Source organism: Salmo salar, chromosome ssa25 (genome assembly GCF_905237065.1).
Source record: "Salmo salar chromosome ssa25, Ssal_v3.1, whole genome shotgun sequence".
NCBI classification, from domain to species: Eukaryota; Metazoa; Chordata; class Actinopteri; order Salmoniformes; family Salmonidae; genus Salmo; species Salmo salar.
In genome coordinates, this window is record NC_059466.1 from 49,369,584 (window position 1) to 49,397,113 (window position 27,530).

The following is a 27,530-nucleotide window of genomic DNA, read 5'->3' on the forward strand; positions in this document are numbered from 1 at the left end:
GGGCATCACAAACAGTATCAATCATTGCACATATATTATCCAAATACTGTTAGTACTAGGGGCCTATAGCAACACCAATCCTCGTATTGATTGTTTACTACGGTATTCAGATGAAGTATTCCTCAGGGATCCATTCTAGGACCTATACAATGAGACACTTGGCGACATGTGGGCTGGAATTCAAAATGGGGAACCTGCCATAACAATGCCTTTGTTTACTAACTATTGTCCATGGACACATACTTCACTGTTACATTGCACAACAGTGATATCTTGTTGCTTTCCCATATGTTAGTTGCTCTTCACACTCTACTTCATATAACAGTAAATGTACTTTGTTCATGCCTTTCCCAGCTGGCTTCTCCCACCTTATGTACAAATTTCATTAAAAAAAAAATATAAAAAAAATAAGAATTGTGTTGCTTAGTTACAAGGCTTTATTGGTTGTTTTAAATGTGAGACACAGCTCCACTCCTGGCTGTTCTACTAGACCATATCAAGCCTCTCACTCCTGGCTGTTCTACTAGACCATATCAAGCCTCTCACTCCTGGCTGTTCTACAAGACCATATCAAGCCTCTCACTCCTGGCTGTTCTACTAGACCATATCAAGCCTCTCACTCCTGGCTGTTCTACTAGACCAAATCAAGCCTCTCACTCCTGGCTGTTCTACTAGACCATATCAAGCCTCTCACTCCTGGCTGTTCTACTAGACCATATCAAGCCTCTCACTCCTGGCTGTTCTACTAGACCATATCAAGCCTCTCACTCCTGGCTGTTCTACTAGACCATATCAAGCCTCTCACTCCTGGCTGTTCTACTAGACCATATCAAGCCTCTCACTCCTGGCTGTTCTACTAGACCATATCAAGCCTCTCACTCCTATCCAACTCTACTTTACCAAATCAAGCCTCTCACTCCTATCCAACTCTGCTAGACCATATCAAGCCTCTCACGCCTATCCAACTCTACTTGACCATATCAAGCCTCTCACTCCTATCCAACTCTACTAGACCATATCAAGCCTCTCACTCCTATCCACTCTACTTGACCAAATCAAGCCTATATAACTCCTATCCACTCTACTTGACCAAATCAAGCCTATATAACTCCTATCCACTCTACTTGACCAAATCAAGCCTATCTCACTCTTTCTTCTGGGTAAACAAGTCATATGAGAATAAGTCTCAGACCTCGTTCAATCCATTTCAGACTGCGCTGCGTTTCAGTGTGAGATTATCTTAAAATAGCTCAATGGATTAATTTCTCATTCATTCAGATTTTGACTTTTTTTTTTTTCTTCTCTCTTGCATGACTTTTTCATCATCCCAGTTGATGATTTGAATATGCTGTTGTACTGTGATCTACACGACCTCGTGAGAGATGGTAGTGACTGTCTGATCTTCCTCTAAACAGACACGGTGTGATATAATATCCTTTGTTTGTTGAAAGGGAACAGAAATGCATCGGAGAATTACTATTTAAAAAAAACTACCTCGTGTCGGGGGGTTCACACTGAGCTAAAGCCACAAACAGCAAACGTCCTGGATTGCGTCGGCATACAGAGCTTAAACTACACTCACTATTTTCAGCACACAAATGTCTTTTAACAGATGAACATATTACAAGATGGATGAGAGAGGATGTGACATGTACTGTATCCTGAGAAGCATTTCTGCGCTCCTCAGCTAGCAGCATTAGTCCTGCCTTCCTCCTGTCTCAGCTTCTTACAGCCAGATGAGAGAGAGAAAGAGAGAGCAAAAGGAGGAGGGAGGGCGACAGAGAGAGAGAGAGAGAGGAGGAGGGAGAGCGACAGAGCGAGAGAGAGAGAGAGGGAGGAGGAGGGAGGGCGATAGAGAGAGAGAGAGAGAGGGAGGAGGAGGGAGGGCGATAGAGAGACTGAGAGAGAGGGAGGAGGAGAGTGGGCGACAGAGAGAGAGAGAGACAGAGAGGGAGGAGGAGGGAGGGCAACAGAGAGACAGAGGGAGGAGGAGAGTGGACAATAGAGAGAGAGACAGAGAGGGTGGAGGAGAGAGGGTGACAGAGAGACAGAGGGAGGGCGACAGAGAGACAGAGAGGGAGGAGGAGAGTGGACGATAGAGAGAGAGAGACAGAGAGGGTGGAGGAGAGAGGGTGACAGAAAGACAGAGGGAGGAGGAGAGTGGACGATAGAGAGAGAGACAGAGAGGGTGGAGGAGAGAGGGTGACAGACAGAGGGAGGTGTGTGTGTGTGTGTGTGTGTGTGTGTGTGTGTGTGTGTGTGTGTGTGTGTGTGTGTGTGTGTGTGAGAGAGAGAGAGGGGAAAGTGGGGAGCGCAGAGAGAGAGAGAGACAGAGAGAAAGAGAGAGATGCTGCTGAATCCTGGTTGGCTGGGGAGCGGGGGGCTGACTCAGTGGCTCTAGAGAGAGAGAGAGATAGAGAGAGAGAGAGAGAGAGAGAGAGAGGAGGGAGATAGAGAGAGGGAGGCGGGAGAGCAGGCGGTGTGACAGATGCACTTCTCCAGCCCTCTCATCGCCATCAGACCAGTGGCTCTCTTCCATTGGCTCACTGCACTGGACCGGAAAACAGAAAACACTACAGCACCATGCCTGTTTCTGTCACTACGGCAAGCCTCTACCGCCACAGCTGCCACTGCCGTGCAGCATCTCCACTACCTCCAGCCAGCACTCAGACAGAGACTCAGAGAGAAAGCGGGAGCACCCTGAAGACAGGCTCAGTGGAGTGAGGGAAGCAGAGGCTGGACCAGGGCTACGGAACTACAGACTGAAGCACAGAGCAGCTGTTGTGTTTCTGTTCTACTGCTGCTACTGCCTGAGCTCCATGCGAGAGGAGAGGAAAGGAACGAGGGAAAGAGAAAACTGCTGCTGAGAACCTGAAAGAGCTGGAAGAAGGAAAACAAAGCCCACACAGCAACACAGTTCTGAAGTGGTTCAGAGAGACAGAGTGACTCTGTAGTGACTCAGAGAGACAGACTGACTGACTCTGAAGTGACTCAGAGAGACAGACTGACTGACTCTGAAGTGACTCAGAGAGACTGACTGACTGAAGTGACTCAGAGAGACTGACTGACTGAAGTGACTCAGAGAGACAGTGACTCTGTAGTGACTCAGAGAGACAGACTGACTGACTCTGAAGTGACTCAGAGAGACAGACTGACTGACTGAAGTGACTCAGAGAGACTGACTGACTGACTGAAGTGACTCAGAGATACTGTCTGACTGACTGAAGTGACTCAGAGATACTGACTGACTGACTGAAGTGACTCAGAGAGACAGACTGACTGACTGAAGTGACTCAGAGAGACTGACTGACTGACTGAAGTGACTCAGAGATACAGACTGACTGACTGAAGTGACTCAGAGAGACAGACTCACTCTGAAGTGACTCAGAGAGACAGACTGACTGACTGACTGAAGTGACTCAGAGAGACAGACTGACTGACTGAAGTGACTCAGAGAGACAGACTGACTGACTATGCTGCTCCAGTGATAATCCAGGAGTCTTCTCTTCACTGACATGAGGAAGCCCTCTCTCAACCTCCTGACTGAAGGACTGACCCCAGGGTTTTGATCAGAACAGCGGCGGACACAAAGCAGGTCTGTTAACAGGAGTTCTGTACAGGTCTATTAGATCTGAGACTTTAGAATCCTCTTGACATCTGGCTGTCAGTGCAGGGAACTGCACTGTTTAAAAAAATACTTTTCTAGATCTCAGACACTGTAAGACTTCTTCGGTATCTTCTCTTGATTCTGACTGTCTGTGCACTCAGTGGAAGCTCGTGCCTCATGGCTTGCTACTACATCGTCATCAGCTCTACTCACCTCAGCAACGGCCACTTCAGGAACATCAAGGGAGTTTTCCGCGGCCCCCTCAGCAAGAATGGCAACAAGAACTTGGTAAGAACTGGCGTGACTTTTTAACTTGGTTTCGTTTTATTACTTTCTCGTTGTGTTTCTGAGTACGTCGTGCATCGTGTTCTCTGCTACGGTGGGTGGGACGGAAGCCTTCCAGAACTTAGTTTGACTCGGAAGCAAATACTCTCTATCCTTACTCTGTTGTGTCCAGCAAATACTTTCTATCTTACTCTGTTGTGTCCAGCATTACTCTCTATCTTACTCTGTTGTGTCCAGCATGACTTTCTATCTTACTCTGTTTTCAGAAGGGCTTTTATCTCTTGTTTCTTCCCTGAAAGACCCTCACAACATTTTGAGTAAAGGCATGTGATGTAGAAACATTAGCCTGGTGGATTCAGTAAGCTGTTTGCTACAACACAGAAAGGGTTAATTGTGTTCAAATGTTCTCTTCTCTCGACATAGAGAAGAGAACGGCGAAAGTGTCACAGACCCAAAGAGTTCATTTTAGTTCCAATGTTCCATCCTGACTGCTGACAGAACAAGAACAGAACATAACGGCGAAAGCGTCACAGATGGACGTGTTCTGACCAGTGACCGTGTCTAAATTCCTACCAGATGGATGGCGAGCACGCCGATAATCTCTATACACGCAGTCATAAGTGATGTCACAGGATTGAGTCCTTAATCGTCCTTTCACTGTAGCTAGGGGTTTAGTGTTGATGCAAATTAATCCTTCTGTTTGCCCAACCAGAAACTTGCATTCTAGAATACACATTCCAAATTCCACAATCAGAACTCGGAATCTGGGGCAACACAGTGGGGAAATTAACGGAGAGGAGAAATACGTCTAGAGATTTCTGCTTGGAGAGATTTTCTAAGCTATTAATTATGTAAACAAAAGTATGATCTCTCCATTGTTTGTCATAGAGATCATCGCCCACACCAGATATTATCAGTGATGCTACCCGGGATTACTCACTACACACACACTAATCTAATTAAAATGCAAGCGTTATGAGTTCCTTAAAGGAAGAAGCGCCTTGGCTTTTCAAAGCGTGTGAATACGCTGCTGATGTTCATGCTCTCCCTCGAAAAACCTCTCTCTCTCTCTCTCTCTCTCTCTCTCTCTCTCTCTCTCTCTCTCTCTCTCTCTCTCTCTCTCTCTCTCTCTCTCTCTCTCTCTCTCTCTCTCTCTCTCTCTCTCTCTCTCTCTCTCTCTCTCTCTCCTCTTTGTCAGTCGAGGAGAACAGAGCTTTCCTGAAAGCCGACACGCTCTCTTTAACGAATCAGAAATGATTGTAGATGAAATATTGAAGTGCTCTATTCTCACTCTATGAGTTCTCTGTCTGCCACATTGTGTTTAACAGAATAACATAGCGGGTGTCATGACACTGAGAAGGAAGCAGGCACACAGCAGCAGCGATAGCAGCAACAGATTGTTTCAAGACAATAGGAAAGAATAGACTGGATGCTCTGGGCTGGATGCTCTGGGCCATTACCCAGGCTCCATCTAGCTTCCACACCCCCCCAGCGCTATCGTTTCACTCCATCTCTCACTGCGGGGGAGACCTGATGTCATTTAATCTAGAATTACTTAGACCGGGAGCAGAGGACAGGGGTGATGGGGATATCCCGTCCTGCCAGCACCACACACAGCCACTGTAAATATACTGAGAGAGAGAGAGACAGCGAGAGAGACAGAGAGAGAGAGAGACACAGAGAGATAGAGGAGAGAGAGAGAGAGGATAGCAAGAGAGAGATGGGAGAGAGAGAGAGAGAGGGGGAGAAGGAGATGGGGGAGAGAGAGAGAGGGAGATGGGACAGAGAGAGAGAGAAAGGGGATAGAGAGAGACAGAGAGAGAGAGATGAGACAGAGAGAGAGAGATAAGACAGAGAGAGAGAGAGAGAGAGAGAGAGAGAGGGGATGGAGAGAGAGAGAGACAGAGAGAGATGAGACAGAGAGAGAGAGAGAGAGGGACAGAGAGAGATGGGACAGAGAGAGAGAGAGAGAGAGAGAGAGAGAGAGAGAGAGAGGGGACAGAGAGAGAGACAGAGAGAGAGAGATGAGACAGAGCGAGAGAGAGAGGGAGAGGGGACAGAGAGAGAGACAGAGAGAGAGAGATGAGACAGAGCGAGAGAGAGAGGGGACGGAGAGATGGGACAGACAGAGATGGCTCTAATCTACTCTAAACTACTGGAGTAAAACAGCCATGTACTACAGTTGAGATGGTAAACTAGCGATGTATTCATATGTAACTTAGATACTGATGATAGAGAATAACCAAATTATTTATATATATATATATATATATATATATATATATATTATAAATACTCACATACTGTCTATTTATGTTATCTCTTATAACCTGCTATAACACATGATAACACCCACAACGATGACAGATTGTCCCACAGATCAAGCAATCTACCGTTAAACACATCCCAAAGAAACATTTTGAAATATAGCGTCTTTAAAAGTATACGCGGCTAGAACATTCCGGTGTTTTGCTTTTTATCATTTCCACGTAGCATTAAGAATATTGACTTGAAACATGGACAATCGCACGATGTACTCACTCAAATGGTTCAAAATTATCTGATTGTATCCTCTAATAAACTCGTCGAAATTAAATATGGCAGAGAATTAGGGGGCATTATAGACGAAAGGACTAGTCAGATCACACCAGTAAAAAAATATTAAAAATTAAAAAGGCTAAACAATATGGATTAAAAACAAAATACAATTTGATGAATTATTGAGGAGCAGTCAGGACGTATACCTCTGTGTGCCATTTAAATGCCTCTTCAAAACTCTCTCTATTAAATAGGAGAAGGATTCCATAATATTTAGTTTGAGATACTACAGTACGTGTTCGGTCTCTGGGCTCTGGGCTTCTATGTGGTGATCCAGACACACGACTATTCGGCAAAGACATCTTCCTACAATACAAAAGTCCCCATTTCCAGAAAGAGTTTTGATACAAAAAAAAAGGGGGGAGCAATGTCTCAGTCTATATGTTGTTAGTGGTCGGGACAGTGGGTGATTCTGTGGACAGCTCTGTGTTAGGAGACAGTGTGTTAGTGGTCGGGACAGTGGGTGACTCTCTGGACAGCTCTGTGTTAGGAGACAGTGTGTTAGTGATCGGACAGTGGGTGACTCTCTGGACAGCTCTGTGTTAGGAGACAGTGTGTTAGTGATCGGACAGTGGGTGACTCTCTGGACAGCTCTGTGTTAGGAGACAGTGTGTTAGTGATCGGACAGTGGGTGATTCTGTGGACAGCTCTGTGTTAGGAGACAGTGTGTTAGTGATCGGACAGTGGGTGACTCTCTGGACAGCTCTGTGTTAGGAGACAGTGTGTTAGTGATCGGACAGTGGGTGACTCTCTGGACAGCTCTGTGTTAGGAGACAGTGTGTTAGTGGCCAGGACAGTGGGTGACTCTGTGGACAGCTCTGTGTTAGGAGACAGTGTGTTAGTGGTCGGGACAGTGGGTGACTCTCTGGACAGCTCTGTGATAGGAGACAGTGTGTTAGTGGTCGGGACAGTGGGTGACTCTCTGGACAGCTCTGTGTTAGGAGACAGTGTGTTAGTGATCGGACAGTGGGTGACTCTGTGGACAGCTCTGTGTTAGGAGACAGTGTGTTAGTGATCGGACAGTGGGTGACTCTCTGGACAGCTCTGTGTTAGGAGACAGTGTGTTAGTGGCCAGGACAGTGGGTGACTCTCTGGACAGCTCTGTGTTAGGAGACAGTGTGTTAGTGGCCAGGACAGTGGGTGACTCTCTGGACAGCTCTGTGTTAGGAGACAGTGTGTTAGTGATCGGACAGTGGGTGACTCTCTGGACAGCTCTGTGATAGGAGACAGTGTGTTAGTGGCCAGGACAGTGGGTGACTCTCTGGACAGCTCTGTGTTAGGAGACAGTGTGTTAGTGATCGGACAGTGGGTGACTCTCTGGACAGCTCTGTGTTAGGAGACAGTGTGTTAGTGATCGGACAGTGGGTGACTCTCTGGACAGCTCTGTGTTAGGAGACAGTGTGTTAGTGATCGGACAGTGGGTGACTCTCTGGACAGCTCTGTGATAGGAGACAGTGTGTTAGTGATCGGACAGTGGGTGACTCTGTGGACAGCTCTGTGTTAGGAGACAGTGTGTTAGTGATCGGACAGTGGGTGACTCTCTGGACAGCTCTGTGTTAGGAGACAGTGTGTTAGTGATCGGACAGTGGGTGACTCTCTGGACAGCTCTGTGTTAGGAGACAGTGTGTTAGTGGCCAGGACAGTGGGTGACTCTCCGGACAGATTCACATACGGCTTTGTGTTAGGAGACAGTGTGGTGGATTACTCCATTACCGATTTTCCACCTGAACATATTAATGTATTTCCAGTCATGCCAAAACTTCCCCTACTAGACCACTGTCACGTCACACTTTGTCTTAAAGGATCTATGGAGTCAACTACAATCCCAAACCAGGAACCTATTCAATCTCCCTCCCATTTAGAAATAGTATTTAATAGTGACACAGCGTATGAGACAGCATTAAACAGCGGAGAAAATGATGACACGCTGAACAGCTTTCAGTACATCACATTTAGTTGTAGTAAAGAATAATTAATTGCACTACATATAAACTGAACACAATATCCTACAAAAGACTAATGTGGGGAAAACTAATGTAAACAAAATGGTTTGACAGTCAATGCAATACTGCCAGGACACAAAAACCCCAAAACTCCACAGACCAGGTTGGACCAGGTGTAAAATATCACCTGGCCCCTAAAACAACATAAACATTTGCTATAAGATTTTAACAAAAAAAAGCTGTCTACATCTCTAATCAGCTTGGAAAAATATATATCGTTTTGGGAACTGTAGGGAGAGCTTAATGACTCACATAACAAGAAAAACATCCCCAATCGAAATGACAACATCTGTAAAAACTACATTTTTAAAAAAATATTAGAAAATCCAGAATGCCAGAAATGAACCCGAGACTCAGACAAAATGTGTTAATAATTTACAAAACTTTGAAACAATAATTAAAGATCCATCAAAACCAATTAGATTTACCCGTCACAATAACAGAGCTGAAAGAGACAACCAATCAAAAGCCATTAGATATACCCGTCACAATAACAGAGCTGAAAGAGACAACCAATCAAAAGCCATTAGATATACCCGTCACAATAACAGAGCTGAAAGAGACAACCAATCAAAAGCCATTAGATATACCCGTCACAATAACAGAGCTGAAAGAGACAACCAATCAAAAGCCATTAGATATACCCGTCACAATAACAGAGCTGAAAGAGACAACCAATCAAAAGCCATTAGATATACCCGTCACAATAACAGAGCTGAAAGAGACAACCAAAGCACTCAGTGTGGTAGAGCGTGTGGGCCAGACAGTATCTGTCAATGAAATGCTGAAGAAAAGCAGCCCTAAACTACAGGAAGCCATACTCATCTCTTCAAGCTGGTGCTGAATGTAGGATAGTTCACATAAATATGGAATAAAGGCATATTTACACCTATATTAAAACATTTTAGACAAATATGACCCTAATAATGAATTAAAACAGTGTTTTAAGTGAATGTCAAATTGGCTTCCGACCAAAACAAAGAACAGCTGACCAAATCTACACCCTCCATACCTTTTTATCAAAAACATGTTTATTAATCCACCAAGGGTCAAATATTGGCAATGGATTCCATCTGGCATAAAGGACTCTTCCTCGAACTCATCCAAAGCGGAACTGGAGAAAGAGCCACTGATGTAATTAAATACATTTAAATACATGTTGTTTAAAAATGTGGGGGGGAAAAAGAACATGGACGAGGGGTCACCCAGGGCAGCAATCTGAGCACAACAATGTTTACTATCTATATTAATGTTGTCTCAACAAGGGTTACAACGTAGCCTGTCCAGTGTTAAATGTTGTCTCAACAAGGGTTACAACGTAGCCTGTCCAGTGTTAGATGTTGTCTCAACAATGGTTACAACGTAGCCTGTCCAGTGTTAAATGTTGTCTCAACAAGGGTTACAACGTAGCCTGTCCAGTGTTAAATGTTGTCTCAACAAGGATTACAACGTAGCCTGTCCAGTGTTAAATGTTGTCTCAACAAGGGTTACAACAAGCCTGTCCAGTGTTAAATGTTGTCTCAACAAGGATTACAACGTAGCCTGTCCAGTGTTAAATGTTGTCTCAACAATGGTTACAACGTAGCCTGTCCAGTGTTAAATGTTGTCTCAACAATGGTTACAACGTAGCCTGTCCAGTGTTAAATGTTGTCTCAACAAGGGTTACAACGTAGCCTGTCCAGTGTTAAATGTTGTCTCAACAAGGATTACAACGTAGCCTGTCCAGTGTTAAATGTTGTCTCAACAAGGGTTACAACGTAGCCTGTCCAGTGTTAAATGTCTCAACAAGGGTTACAACGTAGCCTGTCCAGTGTTAAATGTCTCAACAAGGGTTACAACGTAGCCTGTCCAGTGTTAAATGTTGTCTCAACAAGGGTTACAACGTAGCCTGTCCAGTGTTAAATGTTGTCTCAACAAGGGTTACAACGTAGCCTGTCCAGTGTTAAATGTTGTCTCAACAAGGGTTACAACGCAGCCTGTCCAGTGTTAAATGTTGTCTCAACAGAACAGAGGTTACAACGTAGCCTGTCCAGTGTTAAATGTATCAACAAGGGTTACAACGTAGCCTGTCCAGTGTTAAATGTTGTCTCAACAAGGGTTACAATGTAGCCTGTCCAGTGTTAAATGTTGTCTCAACAACAGAACAGAGGTTACAACGTAGCCTGTCCAGTGTTAAATGTTGTCTCAACAACAGAACAGAGGTTACAACGTAGCCTGTCCAGTGTTAAATGTTGTATCAACAAGGGTTACAACGTAGCCTGTCCAGTGTTAAATGTTGTATCAACAAGGGTTACAACGTAGCCTGTCCAGTGTTAAATGTTGTATCAACAAGGGTTACAACGTAGCCTGTCCAGTGTTAAATGTTGTCTCAACAGAACAGGGGTTACAACGTAGCCTGTCCAGTGTTAAATGTTGTCTCAACAAGGGTTACAACGTAGCCTGTCCAGTGTTAAATGTTGTCTCAACAAGGGTTACAACGTAGCCTGTCCAGTGTTAAATGTTGTCTCAACAAGGGTTACAACGTAGCCTGTCCAGTGTTAAATGTTGTCTCAACAAGGGTTACAACGTAGCCTGTCCAGTGTTAAATGTTGTATCAACAATGGTTACAACGTAGCCTGTCCAGTGTTAAATGTTGTCTCAACAAGGGTTACAACGTAGCCTGTCCAGTGTTAAATGTTGTCTCAACAAGGATTACAACGTAGCCTGTCCAGTGTTAAATGTTGTCTCAACAAGGGTTACAATGTAGCCTGTCCAGTGTTAAATGTTGTATCAACAATGGTTACAACGTAGCCTGTCCAGTGTTAAATGTTGTCTCAACAAGGGTTACAACGTAGCCTGTCCAGTGTTAAATGTTGTCTCAACAAGGGTTACAACGTAGCCTGTCCAGTGTTAAATGTCTCAACAAGGGTTACAACGTAGCCTGTCCAGTGTTAGATGTTGTCTCAACAAGGGTTACAATGTAGCCTGTCCAGTGTTAAATGTTGTCTCAACAACAGAACAGAGGTTACAACGTAGCCTGTCCAGTGTTAAATGTTGTATCAACAAGGGTTACAACGTAGCCTGTCCAGTGTTAAATGTTGTCTCAACAAGGGTTACAACGTAGCCTGTCCAGTGTTAAATGTCTCAACAAGGGTTACAACGTAGCCTGTCCAGTGTTAAATGTTGTCTCAACAAGGGTTACAACGTAGCCTGTCCAGTGTTAAATGTTGTCTCAACAAGGGTTACAACGTAGCCTGTCCAGTGTTAGATGTTGTCTCAACAAGGGTTACAACGTAGCCTGTCCAGTGTTAGATGTTGTCTCAACAAGGGTTACAACGTAGCCTGTCCAGTGTTAAATGTTGTCTCAACAAGGATTACAACGTAGCCTGTCCAGTGTTAAATGTTGTATCAACAAGGGTTACAACGTAGCCTGTCCAGTGTTAAATGTCTCAACAAGGGTTACAACGTAGCCTGTCCAGTGTTAAATGTTGTCTCAACAAGGGTTACAACGCAGCCTGTCCAGTGTTAAATGTTGTCTCAACAGAACAGAGGTTACAACGTAGCCTGTCCAGTGTTAAATGTATCAACAAGGGTTACAACGTAGCCTGTCCAGTGTTAAATGTTGTCTCAACAAGGGTTACAATGTAGCCTGTCCAGTGTTAAATGTTGTCTCAACAACAGAACAGAGGTTACAACGTAGCCTGTCCAGTGTTAAATGTTGTATCAACAAGGGTTACAACGTAGCCTGTCCAGTGTTAAATGTTGTATCAACAAGGGTTACAACGTAGCCTGTCCAGTGTTAAATGTTGTATCAACAAGGGTTACAACGTAGCCTGTCCAGTGTTAAATGTTGTCTCAACAGAACAGGGGTTACAACGTAGCCTGTCCAGTGTTAAATGTTGTCTCAACAAGGGTTACAACGTAGCCTGTCCAGTGTTAAATGTTGTCTCAACAAGGGTTACAACGTAGCCTGTCCAGTGTTAAATGTTGTCTCAACAAGGGTTACAACGTAGCCTGTCCAGTGTTAAATGTTGTCTCAACAAGGGTTACAACGTAGCCTGTCCAGTGTTAAATGTTGTATCAACAATGGTTACAACGTAGCCTGTCCAGTGTTAAATGTTGTCTCAACAAGGGTTACAACGTAGCCTGTCCAGTGTTAAATGTTGTCTCAACAAGGATTACAACGTAGCCTGTCCAGTGTTAAATGTTGTCTCAACAAGGGTTACAATGTAGCCTGTCCAGTGTTAAATGTTGTATCAACAATGGTTACAACGTAGCCTGTCCAGTGTTAAATGTTGTCTCAACAAGGGTTACAACGTAGCCTGTCCAGTGTTAAATGTTGTCTCAACAAGGGTTACAACGTAGCCTGTCCAGTGTTAAATGTCTCAACAAGGGTTACAACGTAGCCTGTCCAGTGTTAGATGTTGTCTCAACAAGGGTTACAATGTAGCCTGTCCAGTGTTAAATGTTGTATCAACAATGGTTACAACGTAGCCTGTCCAGTGTTAAATGTTGTCTCAACAAGGGTTACAACGTAGCCTGTCCAGTGTTAAATGTTGTATCAACAAGGGTTACAACGTAGCCTGTCCAGTGTTAAATGTTGTCTCAACAAGGATTACAACGTAGCCTCTCCAGTGTTAAATGTTGTCTCAACAAGGGTTACAACGTAGCCTGTCCAGTGTTAAATGTTGTCTCAACAAGGGTTACAACGTAGCCTGTCCAGTGTTAAATGTTGTCTCAACAAGGATTACAACGTAGCCTGTCCAGTGTTAAATGTTGTCTCAACAAGGGTTACAACGTAGCCTGTCTAGTGTTAGATGCCTACTGCCAAAACTGGGCACCGACAGTGAACATGGGCAAAATATAACTGATGATCTTCCAAAAGACAGTTAGATCTCAAGGAATTAAATACCAGTTAATCCTCGGAGAGACCAACATTAACCACAACAATAATTATACCTATTACGGTCTTAACATCAGAGCGTCAGGGCCGGTTCGACACCGCTATCCAAACTCTTTCAGAGAAAGCAAGGAGAGAATACTACTTCAACAAAGAAAACTAAAACAGGCAGGTAACCCCCTATCAACATTTTGTCCCCGAATAATGTTGTTATACAAATTCTGTGTGCAGCTAGCCCAATCACAAGAACACAGAGCATATCTGGTTAACAGTCTCGCTCCCCAAGAGAGTGACCCCTTTAGCAAAAACTGTCCCCAAAAAAAGAACACGTTTGAGATGAACACAAATTATCTTTTCACAAGAGACAAAAACGTCGACAGCCGGATGTGAATAATACAAACGGTTACACAAACTATTGGTGGAGTGAGGTCGAAGGTCAGAGAAAGAGACTTCAGTTTAGCTGAATACTTACTCTGTGTAAGACCCAAAACATTTATTTTTTTTAAAGCGAAGGGAGGAAACATCTTGTGCTATTTCCTCCATGTATTATAAGTAACACGCTATATAAGTGCGACAGTCAATTTAAATTTTTGTCTGAACGTTGACCATTAATATATTTCTGTATTGGATACTGGATGTTTTGTTGTTTTATCTGTTATATTTTATTATTAGTATTATGATGTTATGTTGTTTTATCTGTTATACTTTTATTAGCGCTATATCTATTCTTATTGTTGTCAAGGCTGTGTTCATATTTGTATGTTCATCACTTCACTTTGGCAACACTGACCTCCTTCATGCAAATAAAGCCTACTGAATATGAATATGATAGCGAGAGATAGGGAGAGAGAGAGATAGACAGGCAGAGAGAGAGAGAGAGATAATGATAGAGAGAGATAGGGAGAGAGAGAGATAGACAGGCAGAGAGAGAGAGAGATAATGATAGAGATAGGGAGAGAGAGAGATAGACAGGCAGAGAGACAGAGAGATAATGATAGAGAGAGATAGACAGGCAGAGAGACAGAGAGATAATGATAGAGAGAGATAAGGAGAGAGAGAGATAGACAGGCAGAGAGAGAGATAATGATAGAGAGAGATAGGGAGAGAGAGAGAGATAGACAGGCAGAGAGAGAGAGATAATGATAGAGAGAGATAGGGAGAGAGAGAGAGATAGACAGGCAGAGAGACAGAGAGATAATGATAGAGAGAGATAGGGAGAGAGAGAGAGATAGACAGGCAGAGAGACAGAGAGATAATGATAGAGAGAGATAGGGAGAGAGAGAGATAGACAGGCAGAGAGAGAGAGAGAGAGATAATGATAGAGAGAGATAGGGAGAGAGAGAGATAGACAGGCAGAGAGAGAGAGAGAGAGATAATGATAGAGAGAGATAGGGAGAGAGAGAGATAGACAGGCAGAGAGAGAGAGAGATAATGATAGAGAGAGATAGGGAGAGAGAGAGATAGACAGGCAGAGAGAGAGAGAGAGATAATGATAGAGAGAGATAGGGAGAGAGAGAGATAGACAGGCAGAGAGAGAGAGAGATAATGATAGAGATAGGGAGAGAGAGAGATAGACAGGCAGAGAGAGAGAGAGATAATGATAGAGATAGGGAGAGAGAGAGATAGACAGGCAGAGAGACAGAGAGATAATGATAGAGAGAGATAGGGAGAGAGAGAGATAGACAGGCAGAGAGACAGAGAGATAATGATAGAGAGAGATAGGGAGAGAGAGAGATAGACAGGCAGAGATAGAGATAATGATAGAGAGAGATAGGGAGAGAGAGAGAGATAGACAGGCAGAGAGAGAGAGAGAGATAATGATAGAGAGAGATAGGGAGAGAGAGAGAGATAGACAGGCAGAGAGACAGAGAGATAATGATAGAGAGAGATAGGGAGAGAGAGAGAGATAGACAGGCAGAGAGACAGAGAGATAATGATAGAGAGAGATAGGGAGAGAGAGAGATAGACAGGCAGAGAGAGAGAGATAATGATAGAGAGAGATAGGGAGAGAGAGAGATAGACAGGCAGAGAGAGAGAGATAATGATAGAGAGAGATAGGGAGAGAGAGAGATAGACAGGCAGAGAGAGAGAGAGAGATAATGATAGAGAGAGATAGGGAGAGAGAGAGATAGACAGGCAGAGAGAGAGAGAGAGATAATGATAGAGAGAGATAGGGAGAGAGAGAGATAGACAGGCAGAGAGACAGAGAGATAATGATAGAGAGAGATAGGGAGAGAGAGATAGACAGGCAGAGAGAGAGAGAGATAATGATAGAGAGAGATAGGGAGAGAGAGAGAGACAGGGAGAGATAATGATGGAGAGTGAAAGATATAGGGAGGGAGAGCGAGAGATATAGATATAGAGAGAGAGCTAGATAGAGAGAGAGAGACAGGGAGAGATAGGGAGAGCGAGAGATAGATAGACATAGAAAGAGAGAGAAGAGATGGAGGAGAGAGAGAGATAGATAGAGAGAGATAAGGAGGGAGAAAGAACTTATTTCACTTTTGTTTATTGTTTTTCACTTGCTTTGGTAATGCCAATAAAGTAACTTTTATTTAATTGTTAGAGAGAGAGAGAGAGAGAGAGAGAGAGAGAGAGAGAGAGAGAGAGAGAGAGAGAGAGAGAGAGAGAGAGAGAGAGAGAGAGAGAGAGAGAGAGAGAGAGAGAGAGAGAGAGAGAGAGAGACAGACAGACAGACAGACAGACAGACAGACAGACAGACAGACAGACAGACAGACAGACAGACAGACAGACAGACAGACAGACAGACAGACAGACAGACAGACAGACAGACAGACAGACAGACAGACAGACAGAGATGAAGGCAGGGACGGAGGTAGGGAAAAAAAGGCGGGTAGAAGGGCTCCAGTGGTCATGGTTATGCCACCGTGATGCTGCTGCGTGGTGGTAATGGAGTGCCCCTCAGAGAGCCCCAGGGAACTGTAATTAGTGGTACTTTCTATGTGAGCCTGCGCTGGATTTCTGCTACACCCGCTCAGCGCATCAACACGCATCGCAGGGCGCAATACAGAGACACAGAATAATCACCATTAGATACACATAACACATGAGAGGATTCAGTGAAAGTTCGAGTAGCCGAGGTTACATTCCTTCTGCTGGTGTTCTGTCTACCACTTCAGATACAGTACCTCTTTAGAATCTGACGTTGTGATATTTAAATCAGTGCTCATCGCTGTGGCTTTGGAGGTAACTTAAATGTGTAATTGTAACAACAACAACAAAAAAAGACTGGCTTCAGTCTGCTGTAGTTGTCCTTCTAACCGAATCTGCAGCTGCCTGAAGCTGGGCCTTTTTCACATGTATAAATGAGTGGTCGTCAATGTGGCGTTTGGAATTTAACTTATCTAGATATGTTCGAAGCTGTGGAGTTTAATTAACTTAACTTACATCTAGATATGTTCGAAGCTGTGGAGTTTAATTAACTTAACTTACATCTAGATATGTTCGAAGCTGTGGAGTTTAATTAACTTAACTTACATCTAGATATGTTCGAAGCTGTGGAGTTTAATTAACTTAACTTACATCTAGATATGTTCGAAGCTGTGGAGTTTAATTAACTTAACTTACATCTAGATATGTTCGAAGCTGTGGAGTTTAATTAACTTAACTTACATCTAGATATGTTCGAAGCTGTGGAGTTTAATTAACTTAACTTACATCTAGATATGTTCGAAGCTGTGGAGTTTAGTTAACTTAACTTACATCTAGATATGTTCGAAGCTGTGGAGTTTAATTAACTTAACTTACATCTAGATATGTTTGAAGCTGTGGAGTTTAATTAACTTAACTTACATCTAGATATGTTCGAAGCTGTGGAGTTTAATTAACTTAACTTACATCTAGATATGTTCGAAGCTGTGGAGTTTAATTAACTTAACTTACATCTAGATATGTTCGAAGCTGTGGAGTTTAATTAACTTAACTTACATCTAGATATGTTCGAAGCTGTGGAGTTTAATTAACTTAACTTACATCTAGATATGTTCGAAGCTGTGGAGTTTAATTAACTTAACTTACATCTAGATATGTTCGAAGCTGTGGAGTTTAATTAACTTAACTTACATCTAGATATGTTCGAAGCTGTGGAGTTTAATTAACTTAACTTACATCTAGATATGTTCGAAGCTGTGGAGTTTAATTAACTTAACTTACATCTAGATATGTTCGAAGCTGTGGAGTTTAATTAACTTAACTTACATCTAGATATGTTCGAAGCTGTGGAGTTTAATTAACTTAACTTACATCTAGATATGTTCGAAGCTGTGGAGTTTAATTAACTTAACTTACATCTAGATATGTTCGAAGCTGTGGAGTTTAATTAACTTAACTTACATCTAGATATGTTCGAAGCTGTGGAGTTTAATTAACTTAACTTACATCTAGATATGTTTGAAGCTGTGGAGTTTAATTAACTTAACTTACATCTAGATATGTTCGAAGCTGTGGAGTTTAATTAACTTAACTTACATCTAGATATGTTCGAAGCTGTGGAGTTTAATTAACTTAACTTACATCTAGATATGTTTGAAGCTGTGGAGTTTAATTAACTTAACTTACATCTAGATATGTTTGAAGCTGTGGAGTTTAATTAACTTAACTTACATCTAGATATGTTTGAAGCTGTGGAGTTTAATTAACTTAACTTACATCTAGATATGTTCGAAGCCGTGTCGGACTGATGGTGTGGGTGTTATACTCTGTTGCTGGTGTTAACTGTGATTGGCTGTCTGGCTGTGAAGTACAGAGAAACGTCAGAGGATGTCTTCCCTAGAGAGATGTTCAGAAGACAGCAGCAACACTGGAACGATCTCAAACTGTTATCAGAGGCAGTAGATTTCAGTCTGAACAGTTAGACTAAGGCTTGTATCAGATGGCCTAACAACTGGGTGGTTTAAAGGCCAAATGCAGCCATTTTACCTCAATATCAAATTATTTCTGGGTAACAAATAAGTAACTTACTGTAATTATTTTCAATTAAAATGGTCAAAAAGAAACAAACGTTTCTTCTTAACGAAGAGCAATTTCTCAGTATTTTTTTTTTGTGGTCTGTCAACTAGTCTTTCCACCTGGTGATGTCACCAGACAGGCCAAAACTTCATCCCAACAAAACAGGCTGAAATTCCAGGCTGTCTTTTACACTAAAACGGCATTATCATAATCTTTCAGAATTTCAAAGTATTATTCCATTGTCATAGTGTGGAAATATATATAAAATGACAGAAAAATCAGGTTTTTGACTGCACTGGGCTTTCGATGTCCGCTCCCCCTGTTAAACTTTATTTAGTATATATAAAAAAAAAACATCAAAATCCGTCTGTTAAAGTTAGATATATCTGTTTTTTTTGCATGGGCTGTGTCTTCATCCACCGCATTGGCCGATGTCGACCTTCCTCATCTGCGGTGGAAGGTGACGTAGCTACAACACTGTTTGTCAGACCAGGAGATATCCCGAAAATCAGTCAAGTCACGAAAACGTCTTTAGTGTCCGAATGGTTTAGCCTACAGACAAATATGACTCCTTTACAGAAAAATTTGACTTTCACGAACACAATGGTGTTCTCCAGGAACTCGTCTGAATCTAACCAGGCCTGGAAAACGAATGGAAAAGAATCGGGCATTTCCACTTCAGAGGTATACTGATAAAAACATTTAAAAAATGTAATCTGAACTTTCTTATGTGTCTCAGATATAGGATATTAACTTCAAAACATACTTCCTTTTGATGTATTTTCGCCTGTTTTTTCATGTATGAATCTGATATTCAATGCATTTCTTTGGGCCAAATTCAATGTTTCACCAAATCTATATTTTTTTACATACCATTTTGATACTCACAATTCCCTATGTTAGCTTAGTAGAAACCCATCCCCGGATCCTTAGACCTTAGCAAAAGAGACAGCTCTTCTCTTCTCATCCCTTTAATCATTTCCAACTTTAAAACTCATTACATTATATAGATGTCATTCTGAAGAGTAGTATCAGATGCCCTTTCAACTAGTGGTTTTATGAGAGAGAGAGAGAGAGAGAGAGAGAAGAGAGAGAGGGAGAGAGGGAGAGAGGGAGAGAGAGAGAGAGAGAGAGGGAAAGAGAGAGAGAGAGAGAGAGAGAGAGAGAGAGAGAGAGAGAGAGAGTGGGAAAAGTGAGAGAGGGAGAGAGGGAGAGAGAGAGAGAGAGAGAGAGAGGGAAAAGAGAGAGAGGGAGAGAGAGAGAGAGAGAGAGAGAGAGAGAGAGAGAGAGAGAGAGAAGTGATGGTCTTCCCACTCTAATTTCTCCGACACTCATTATACTGAACTACTGCATCGTTCATTTAATAGGAGCGTGATATACTGACCTGTTGTTGTCGGGAATAGAAACTAATTTGGCTTTAAATCATTATAACGGTCTCCCTTCCATAGAAATACTCCCCCTGACGCTGTGTGTTAACGATGTTTAATTGGTTTAATCTGTTTTATGTTCAAAAATGTTCATTTTAAAGTCTGACAGTGTTTTGTGTCAAAACGTAAATAGAGAATTTGACAGATTACACAAGCTTTCTCAACTAAATTTTCTTAATACCCGTTCTGATATCATTATCTGTTTTTTTCCCCCCTCCAACTCCAAATGCAAGAAGGCAGTAGACATACCTCTATAGGCCTGTGTGCCGGCCCACTGGTGTGCTTTGAGGAACTCTCTGGTGTGCCTTGAGGAAATGGTGAGCCTTGAGGAACTCACTGGTACTGTATGTCTCTGGTCTTAGCTGTACCACAGCCTCTGGTACTGTATGTCTCTGGTACTGTATGTCTCTGGTACTGTATGTCTCTGGTACTGTATGCCTCTGGTACAGTATGTCTCTGGTCTTAGCTGAACCTCAGCCTCTGGTACTGTATGTCTCTGGTCTTAGCTGTACCACAGTCTCTGGTACTGTATGTCTCTGGTCTTAGCTGTACCACAGCCTCTGGTACTGTATGTCTCTGGTACTGTATGTCTCTGGTACTGTATGTCTCTGGTCTTAGCTGAACCTCAGCCTCTGGTACTGTATGTCTCTGTACTTAGCTATACCACAGCCTCTGGTACTGTATGTCTCTGGTACTGTATGTCTCTGGTCTTAGCTGAACCTCAGCCTCTGGTACTGTATGTCTCTGGTACTGTATGTCTCTGGTACTGTATGTCCCTGGTACTGTATGTCTCTGGTACTGTATGCCTCTGGTACTGTATGTCTCTGGTCTTAGCTGAACCTCAGCCTCTGGTACTGTATGTCTCTGGTACTGTATGTCCCTGGTACTGTATTCCTCTGGTACTGTATGTCTCTGGTACTGTATGTCTCTGGTACTGTATTCCTCTGGTACTGTATTCCTCTGGTACTGTATTCCTCTGGTACTGTATGTCTCTGGTCTTAGCTGAACCTCAGCCTCTGGTACTGTATGTCTCTGGTACTGTATGTCTCTGGTACTGTATGTCCCTGGTACTGTATTCCTCTGGTACTGTATTCCTCTGGTACTGTATGTCTCTGGTACTGTATGTCTCTGGTACTGTATTCCTCTGGTACTGTATTCCTCTGGTACTGTATTCCTCTGGTACTGTATGTCTCTGGTCTTAGCTGAACCTCAGCCCTTGCCGTAGAAACAAACTGATCATTCTTTGTCTCCATGGATGCACCTTTAGAATGCAGAATAACGCTTGTCTCTGGCATAAACCTCCCCGAACTAAAGAGCTATTTTACCAGAGCTAATATATATATATATATTTGGGAACCACTGATATAGGCAATGTAAATACTCTATAGAAACCACTGCTATAGGCAATGTAAATACACTATAGGAACCATTGCTATAGGCAATGTAAATACTCTATAAGAACCACTGCTATAGGCAATGTAAATACTCTATTAGAACCACTGCTATAGTCAATGTAAATACTCTATAGGAACCACTGCTATAGGCAATGTAAATACTCTATAGGAACCACTGCTATAGGCAATGTAAATACTCTATAGGAACCACTGCTATAGGCAATGTAAATACTCTATTAGAGCCACTGCTATAGGCAATGTAAATACTCTATAGGAACCACTGCTATAGGCAATGTAAATACTCTATAGGAACCACTGGTATAGGCAATGTAAATACTCTATAGGAACCACTGCTATAGGCAATGTAAATACTCTATAGGAACCACTGCTATAGTCAATGTAAATACTCTATTGAAACCACTGCTATAGGCAATGTAAATACTCTATAGGAACCACTGCTATAGGCAATGTAAATACTCTATTGGAACCACTGCTATAGGCAATGTAAATACTCTATAGGAACCACTGCTATAGGCAATGCAAATACTCTATTAGAGCCACTGCTATAGGCAATGTAAATACTCTATTGGAACCACTGCTATAGGCAATGTAAATACTCTATAGGAACCACTGCTATAGGCAATGTAAATACTCTATAGGAACCACTGCTATAGGCAATGTAAATACTCTATTGAAACCACTGCTATAGGCAATGTAAATACTCTATTGGAACCACTGCTATAGGCAATGTAAATACTCTATTGGAACCACTGCTATAGGCAATGTAAATACTCTATTGGTACCACTGCTATAGGCAATGTAAATACTATTTTAGAACCACTTCTATAGTCAATGTAAATACTCTATAGGAACCACTGCTATAGGCAATGTAAATACTTTATAGGAACCACTGCTATAGGCAATGTAAATACTCTATAGGAACCACTGCTATAGTCAATGTAAATACTCTATAGGAACCACTGCTATAGGCAATGTAAATACTCTATAGGAACCACTGCTATAGGCAATGTAAATACTCTATAGGAACCACTGCTATAGGCAATGTAAATACTCTATTAGAACCACTGCTATAGGCAATGTAAATACTCTATTAGAACCACTGCTATAGACAATGTAAATACTCTATAGGAACCACTGCTATAGGCAATGTAAATACTCTATTGGAACCACTGCTATAGGCAATGTAAATACTCTATAGGAACCACTGCTATAGGCAATGCAAATACTCTATTAGAGCCACTGCTATAGGCAATGTAAATACTCTATTGGAACCACTGCTATAGGCAATGTAAATACTCTATAGGAACCACTGCTATAGGCAATGTAAATACTCTATAGGAACCACTGCTATAGGCAATGTAAATACTCTATTGAAACCACTGCTATAGGCAATGTAAATACTCTATTGGAACCACTGCTATAGGCAATGTAAATACTCTATTGGAACCACTGCTATAGGCAATGTAAATACTCTATTGGTACCACTGCTATAGGCAATGTAAATACTATTTTAGAACCACTGCTATAGTCAATGTAAATACTCTATAGGAACCACTGCTATAGGCAATGTAAATACTCTATAGGAACCACTGCTATAGGCAATGTAAATACTCTATAGGAACCACTGCTATAGTCAATGTAAATACTCTATAGGAACCACTGCTATAGGCAATGTAAATACTCTATAGGAACCACTGCTATAGGCAATGTAAATACTCTATAGGAACCACTGCTATAGGCAATGTAAATACTCTATTAGAACCACTGCTATAGGCAATGTAAATACTCTATAGGAACCACTGCTATAGGCAATGTAAATACTCTATAGGAACCACTGCTATAGGCAATGTAAATACTCTATAGGAACCACTGCTATAGGCAATGTAAATACTCTATTGGAACCACTGCTATAGGCAATGTAAATACTCTATTAGAACCACTGCTATAGGCAATGTAAATACTCTATTGGAACCACTGCTATAGGCAATGTAAATACTCTATAGGAACCACTGCTCTAGGCAATGTAAATACTATATTAGAGCCACTGCTATAGGCAATGTAAATACTCTATTGGAACCACTGCTATAGGCAATGTAAATACTCTTTAGGAACCACTGCTATAGGCAATGTAAATACTCTATTGGAACCACTGCTATAGGCAATGTAAATACTTTATAGGAACCACTGCTATATGCAATGTAAATACTCTATTGGAACCACTGCTATAGGCAATGTAAATACTCTATAGGAACCACTGCTATAGGCAATGTAAATACTCTATAGGAACCACTGCTATAGGTAATTTAAATACTCTATTGGAGCCACTGCTATAGGCAATGGAAATACTCTATAGGAACCACTGCTACAGGCAATGTAAATACTCTATTAGAACCACTGCTATAGGCAATGTAAATACTCTATAGGAACCACTGCTATAGGCAATGTAAATACTCTATTAGAACCACTGCTATAGGCAATGTAAATACTCTATAGGAACCACTGCTATAGGCAATGTAAATACTCTATAGGAACCACTGCTATAGGCAATGTAAATACTCTATAAGAACCACTGCTATAGTCAATGTAAATACTCTATAGGAACCACTGCTATATTCAATGTAAATACTCTGTAGGAACCACTGCTATAGGCAATGTTAATACTCTATAGGAACCACTGCTATAGGCAATGTAAATACTCTATAGGAACCACTGCTATAGGCAATTTAAATACTCTATAAGAACCACTGCTATAGGCAATGTAAATACTCCATAGGAACCACTGCTATAGGCAATGTAAATACTCTATTAGAGCCACTGCTATAGGCAATGTAAATACTCTATTAGAACCACTGCTATAGGCAATGTAAATACTCTATAGGAACCACTGCTATAGTCAATGTAAATACTCTATTGGAAACACTGCTATAGGCAATGTAAATACTCTATAGGAACCACTGCTATAGGCAATGTAAATACTCTTTTGGAACCACTGCTATAGGCAATGTAAATACTCTATAGGAACCACTGCTATAGGCGATGTAAATACTCTATAGGAACCACTGCTATAGGCAATGTAAATACTCTATAGGAACCACTGCTATAGGCAATGTAAATACTCTATTAGAACCACTGCTATAGGCAATGTAAATACTCTATAGGAACCACTGCTATAGGCAATGTAAATACTCTATAGGAACCACTGCTATAGGCAATGTAAATACTCTATAGGAACCACTGCTATAGGCAATGTAAATACTCTATTAGAACCACTGCTATAGGCAATGTAAATACTCTATAGGAAACACTGCTATAGGCAATGTAAATACTCTATTAGAGCCACTGCTATAGGCAATGTAAATACTCTATAGGAACCACTGCTATAGGCAATGTAAATACTCTATTGGAACCACTGCTATAGGCAATGTAAATACTCTATTGGAACCACTGCTATAGGCAATGTAAATACTCTATTGGAACCACTGCTATAGGCAATGTAAATACTCTATTAGAACCACTGCTATAGGCAATGTAAATACTCTATTGGAACCACTGCTATAGGCAATGTAAATACTCTATAGGAACCACTGCTCTAGGCAATGTAAATACTCTATTAGAGCCACTGCTATAGGCAATGTAAATACTCTATTGGAACCACTGCTATAGGCAATGTAAATACTCTTTAGGAACCACTGCTATAGGCAATGTAAATACTCTATTGGAACCACTGCTATAGGCAATGTAAATACTTTATAGGAACCACTGCTATATGCAATGTAAATACTCTATTGGAACCACTGCTATAGGCAATGTAAATACTCTATAGGAACCACTGCTATAGGCAATGTAAATACTCTATAGGAACCACTGCTATAGGTAATTTAAATACTCTATTGGAGCCACTGCTATAGGCAATGGAAATACTCTATAGGAACCACTGCTACAGGCAATGTAAATACTCTATTAGAACCACTGCTATAGGCAATGTAAATACTCTATAGGAACCACTGCTATAGGCAATGTAAATACTCTATTAGAACCACTGCTATAGGCAATGTAAATACTCTATTAGAACCACTGCTATAGGCAATGTAAATACTCTATAGGAACCACTGCTATAGGCAATGTAAATACTCTATAGGAACCACTGCTATAGGCAATGTAAATACTCTATAAGAACCACTGCTATAGTCAATGTAAATACTCTATAGGAACCACTGCTATAGTCAATGTAAATACTCTGTAGGAACCACTGCTATAGGCAATGTTAATACTCTATAGGAACCACTGCTATAGGCAATGTAAATACTCTATAGGAACCACTGCTATAGGCAATTTAAATACTCTATAAGAACCACTGCTATAGGCAATGTAAATACTCCATAGGAACCACTGCTATAGGCAATGTAAATACTCTATTAGAGCCACTGCTATAGGCAATGTAAATACTCTATTAGAACCACTGCTATAGGCAATGTAAATACTCTATAGGAACCACTGCTATAGTCAATGTAAATACTCTATTGGAAACACTGCTATAGGCAATGTAAATACTCTATAGGAACCACTGCTATAGGCAATGTAAATACTCTTTTGGAACCACTGCTATAGGCAATGTAAATACTCTATTAGAACCACTGCTATAGGCAATGTAAATACTCTATAGGAACCACAGCTATAGGCAATGTAAATACTCTATTAGAACCACTGCTATAGTCAATGTAGATACTCTATAGGAACCACTGCTATAGGCAATGTAAATACTCTATAGGAACCACTGCTATAGTCAATTTAAATACTCTATTAGAACCACTGCTATAGGCAATGTAAATACTCTATAGGAACCACTGCTATAGGCAATGTAAATACTCTATAGGAACCACTGCTATAGTCAATGTAAATACTCTATTGGAACCACTGCTTTAGGCAATGTAAATACTCTATTGAAACCACTGCTATAGGCAATGTAAATACTCTATGGGAACCACGGCTATAGTCAATGTAAATGCTCTATAGGAACCACTGCTATAGGCAATGTAAATAGTCTATTTGCTATGACAAACATAATAAATAGCTGTTTAATCCTCCCTCAGTCCTCATACATCTCCTCTGTCATGTATACCTTCTGTCAGAGACAGAGAATGAACCGTGGTGTGTGTGTCAGCGGTGTATTTCTCTCCATTCAACCCTGGCTGTCCTGAATATGCATGTGGCAGGGGGTTATTTCCATGGTTTTATCGATTTCCCTTCTGAGTCATTTGGCCAGCTGGGGCTGCAGAGTGGCTGCCAGGTCGGAGAGGAGTGTGTGTGTGTGTGTGTGTGTGTGTGTGTGTGTGTGTGTGTGTGTGTGTGTGTGTGTGTGTGTGTGTGTGTGTGTGTGTGTGTTTAACTATTCTTGTGGGGACCAGAAGTCCCCACAAGAATAGTAAACAATCAAAAATTTGACCAACTCTGGACATTTTGTTAGTCCCCACAAGGTCAAAAGCTATTTCCATTTTTATTTTTTTTGGTTAAGGTTAGAATTAGTGTTAGGAACTAGGGTTAAGGTTAGGGTTAGGAACTAGGGTTAAGGTTAGGGTTAGGAACTAGGGTTAAGGTTAGGGTTAGGAACTAGGGTTAAGGTTAGGGTTAGGAACTAGGGTTAAGGTTAGGGTTAGGAACTAGGGTTAAGGTTAGGGTTAGGACCTAGGGTTAAGGTTAAGGTTAGGAACTAGGGTTAAGGTTAGGGTTAGGAACTAGGGTTAAGGTTAGGGTTAGGAACTAGGGTTAAGGTTAGGGTTAGGAACTAGGGTTAAGGTTAGGGTTAGGAACTAGGGTTAAGGTTAGGGTTAGGAACTAGGGTTAAGGTTAGGGTTAGGAACTAGGGTTAAGGTTAGGGTTAGGAACTAGGGTTAAGGTTAAGGTTAGGAACTAGGGTTAAGGTTAGGGTTAGGAACTAGGGTTAAGGTTAGGGTTAGGAACTAGGGTTAAGGTTAGGGTTAGGAACTAGGGTTAAGGTTAGGGTCAGGATAAGGTTTAGGGTTAGGAACTAGGGTTAAGGTTAGGGTTAGGAACTAGGGTTAAGGTTAGGGTTAGGATAAGTTTTAGGGTTAGGAACTAGGGTTAAGGTTAGGGTTAGGATAAGGTTTAGCGTTAGGAACTAGGGTTAAGTTTAGGGTTAGAAACTAGGGTTAAGGTTAGGGTTAGGAACTAGGGTTAAGGTTAGGGTTAGGATAAGGTTTAGGGTTAAGGTTAGGGTTAGAAACTAGGGTTAAGGTTAGGGTTAGGAACTAGGGTTAAGGTTAGGGTTAGGAACTAGGGTTAAGGTTAGGGTTAGGAACTAGGGTTAAGGTTAGGGTTAGGAACTAGGGT

At 41.7% G+C, this 27,530-nt stretch overlaps 1 protein-coding gene across 1 annotated transcript in view; it reads left to right on the plus strand.

Annotated features, from left to right (window-relative positions):
- The first annotated feature begins 3,396 nt into the window (after positions 1–3,396).
- Positions 3,397–27,530, plus strand: part of LOC106586909 (zinc finger protein 804A) — a 166,015-nt gene continuing 141,881 nt past the window's right edge. The window contains exon 1 of the mRNA XM_045707470.1: positions 3,397–3,895. Coding sequence (XP_045563426.1) covers positions 3,785–3,895 — 111 coding nt within the window. The 5' untranslated portion in view covers positions 3,397–3,784. The remainder of the gene's footprint in view (positions 3,896–27,530) is intronic.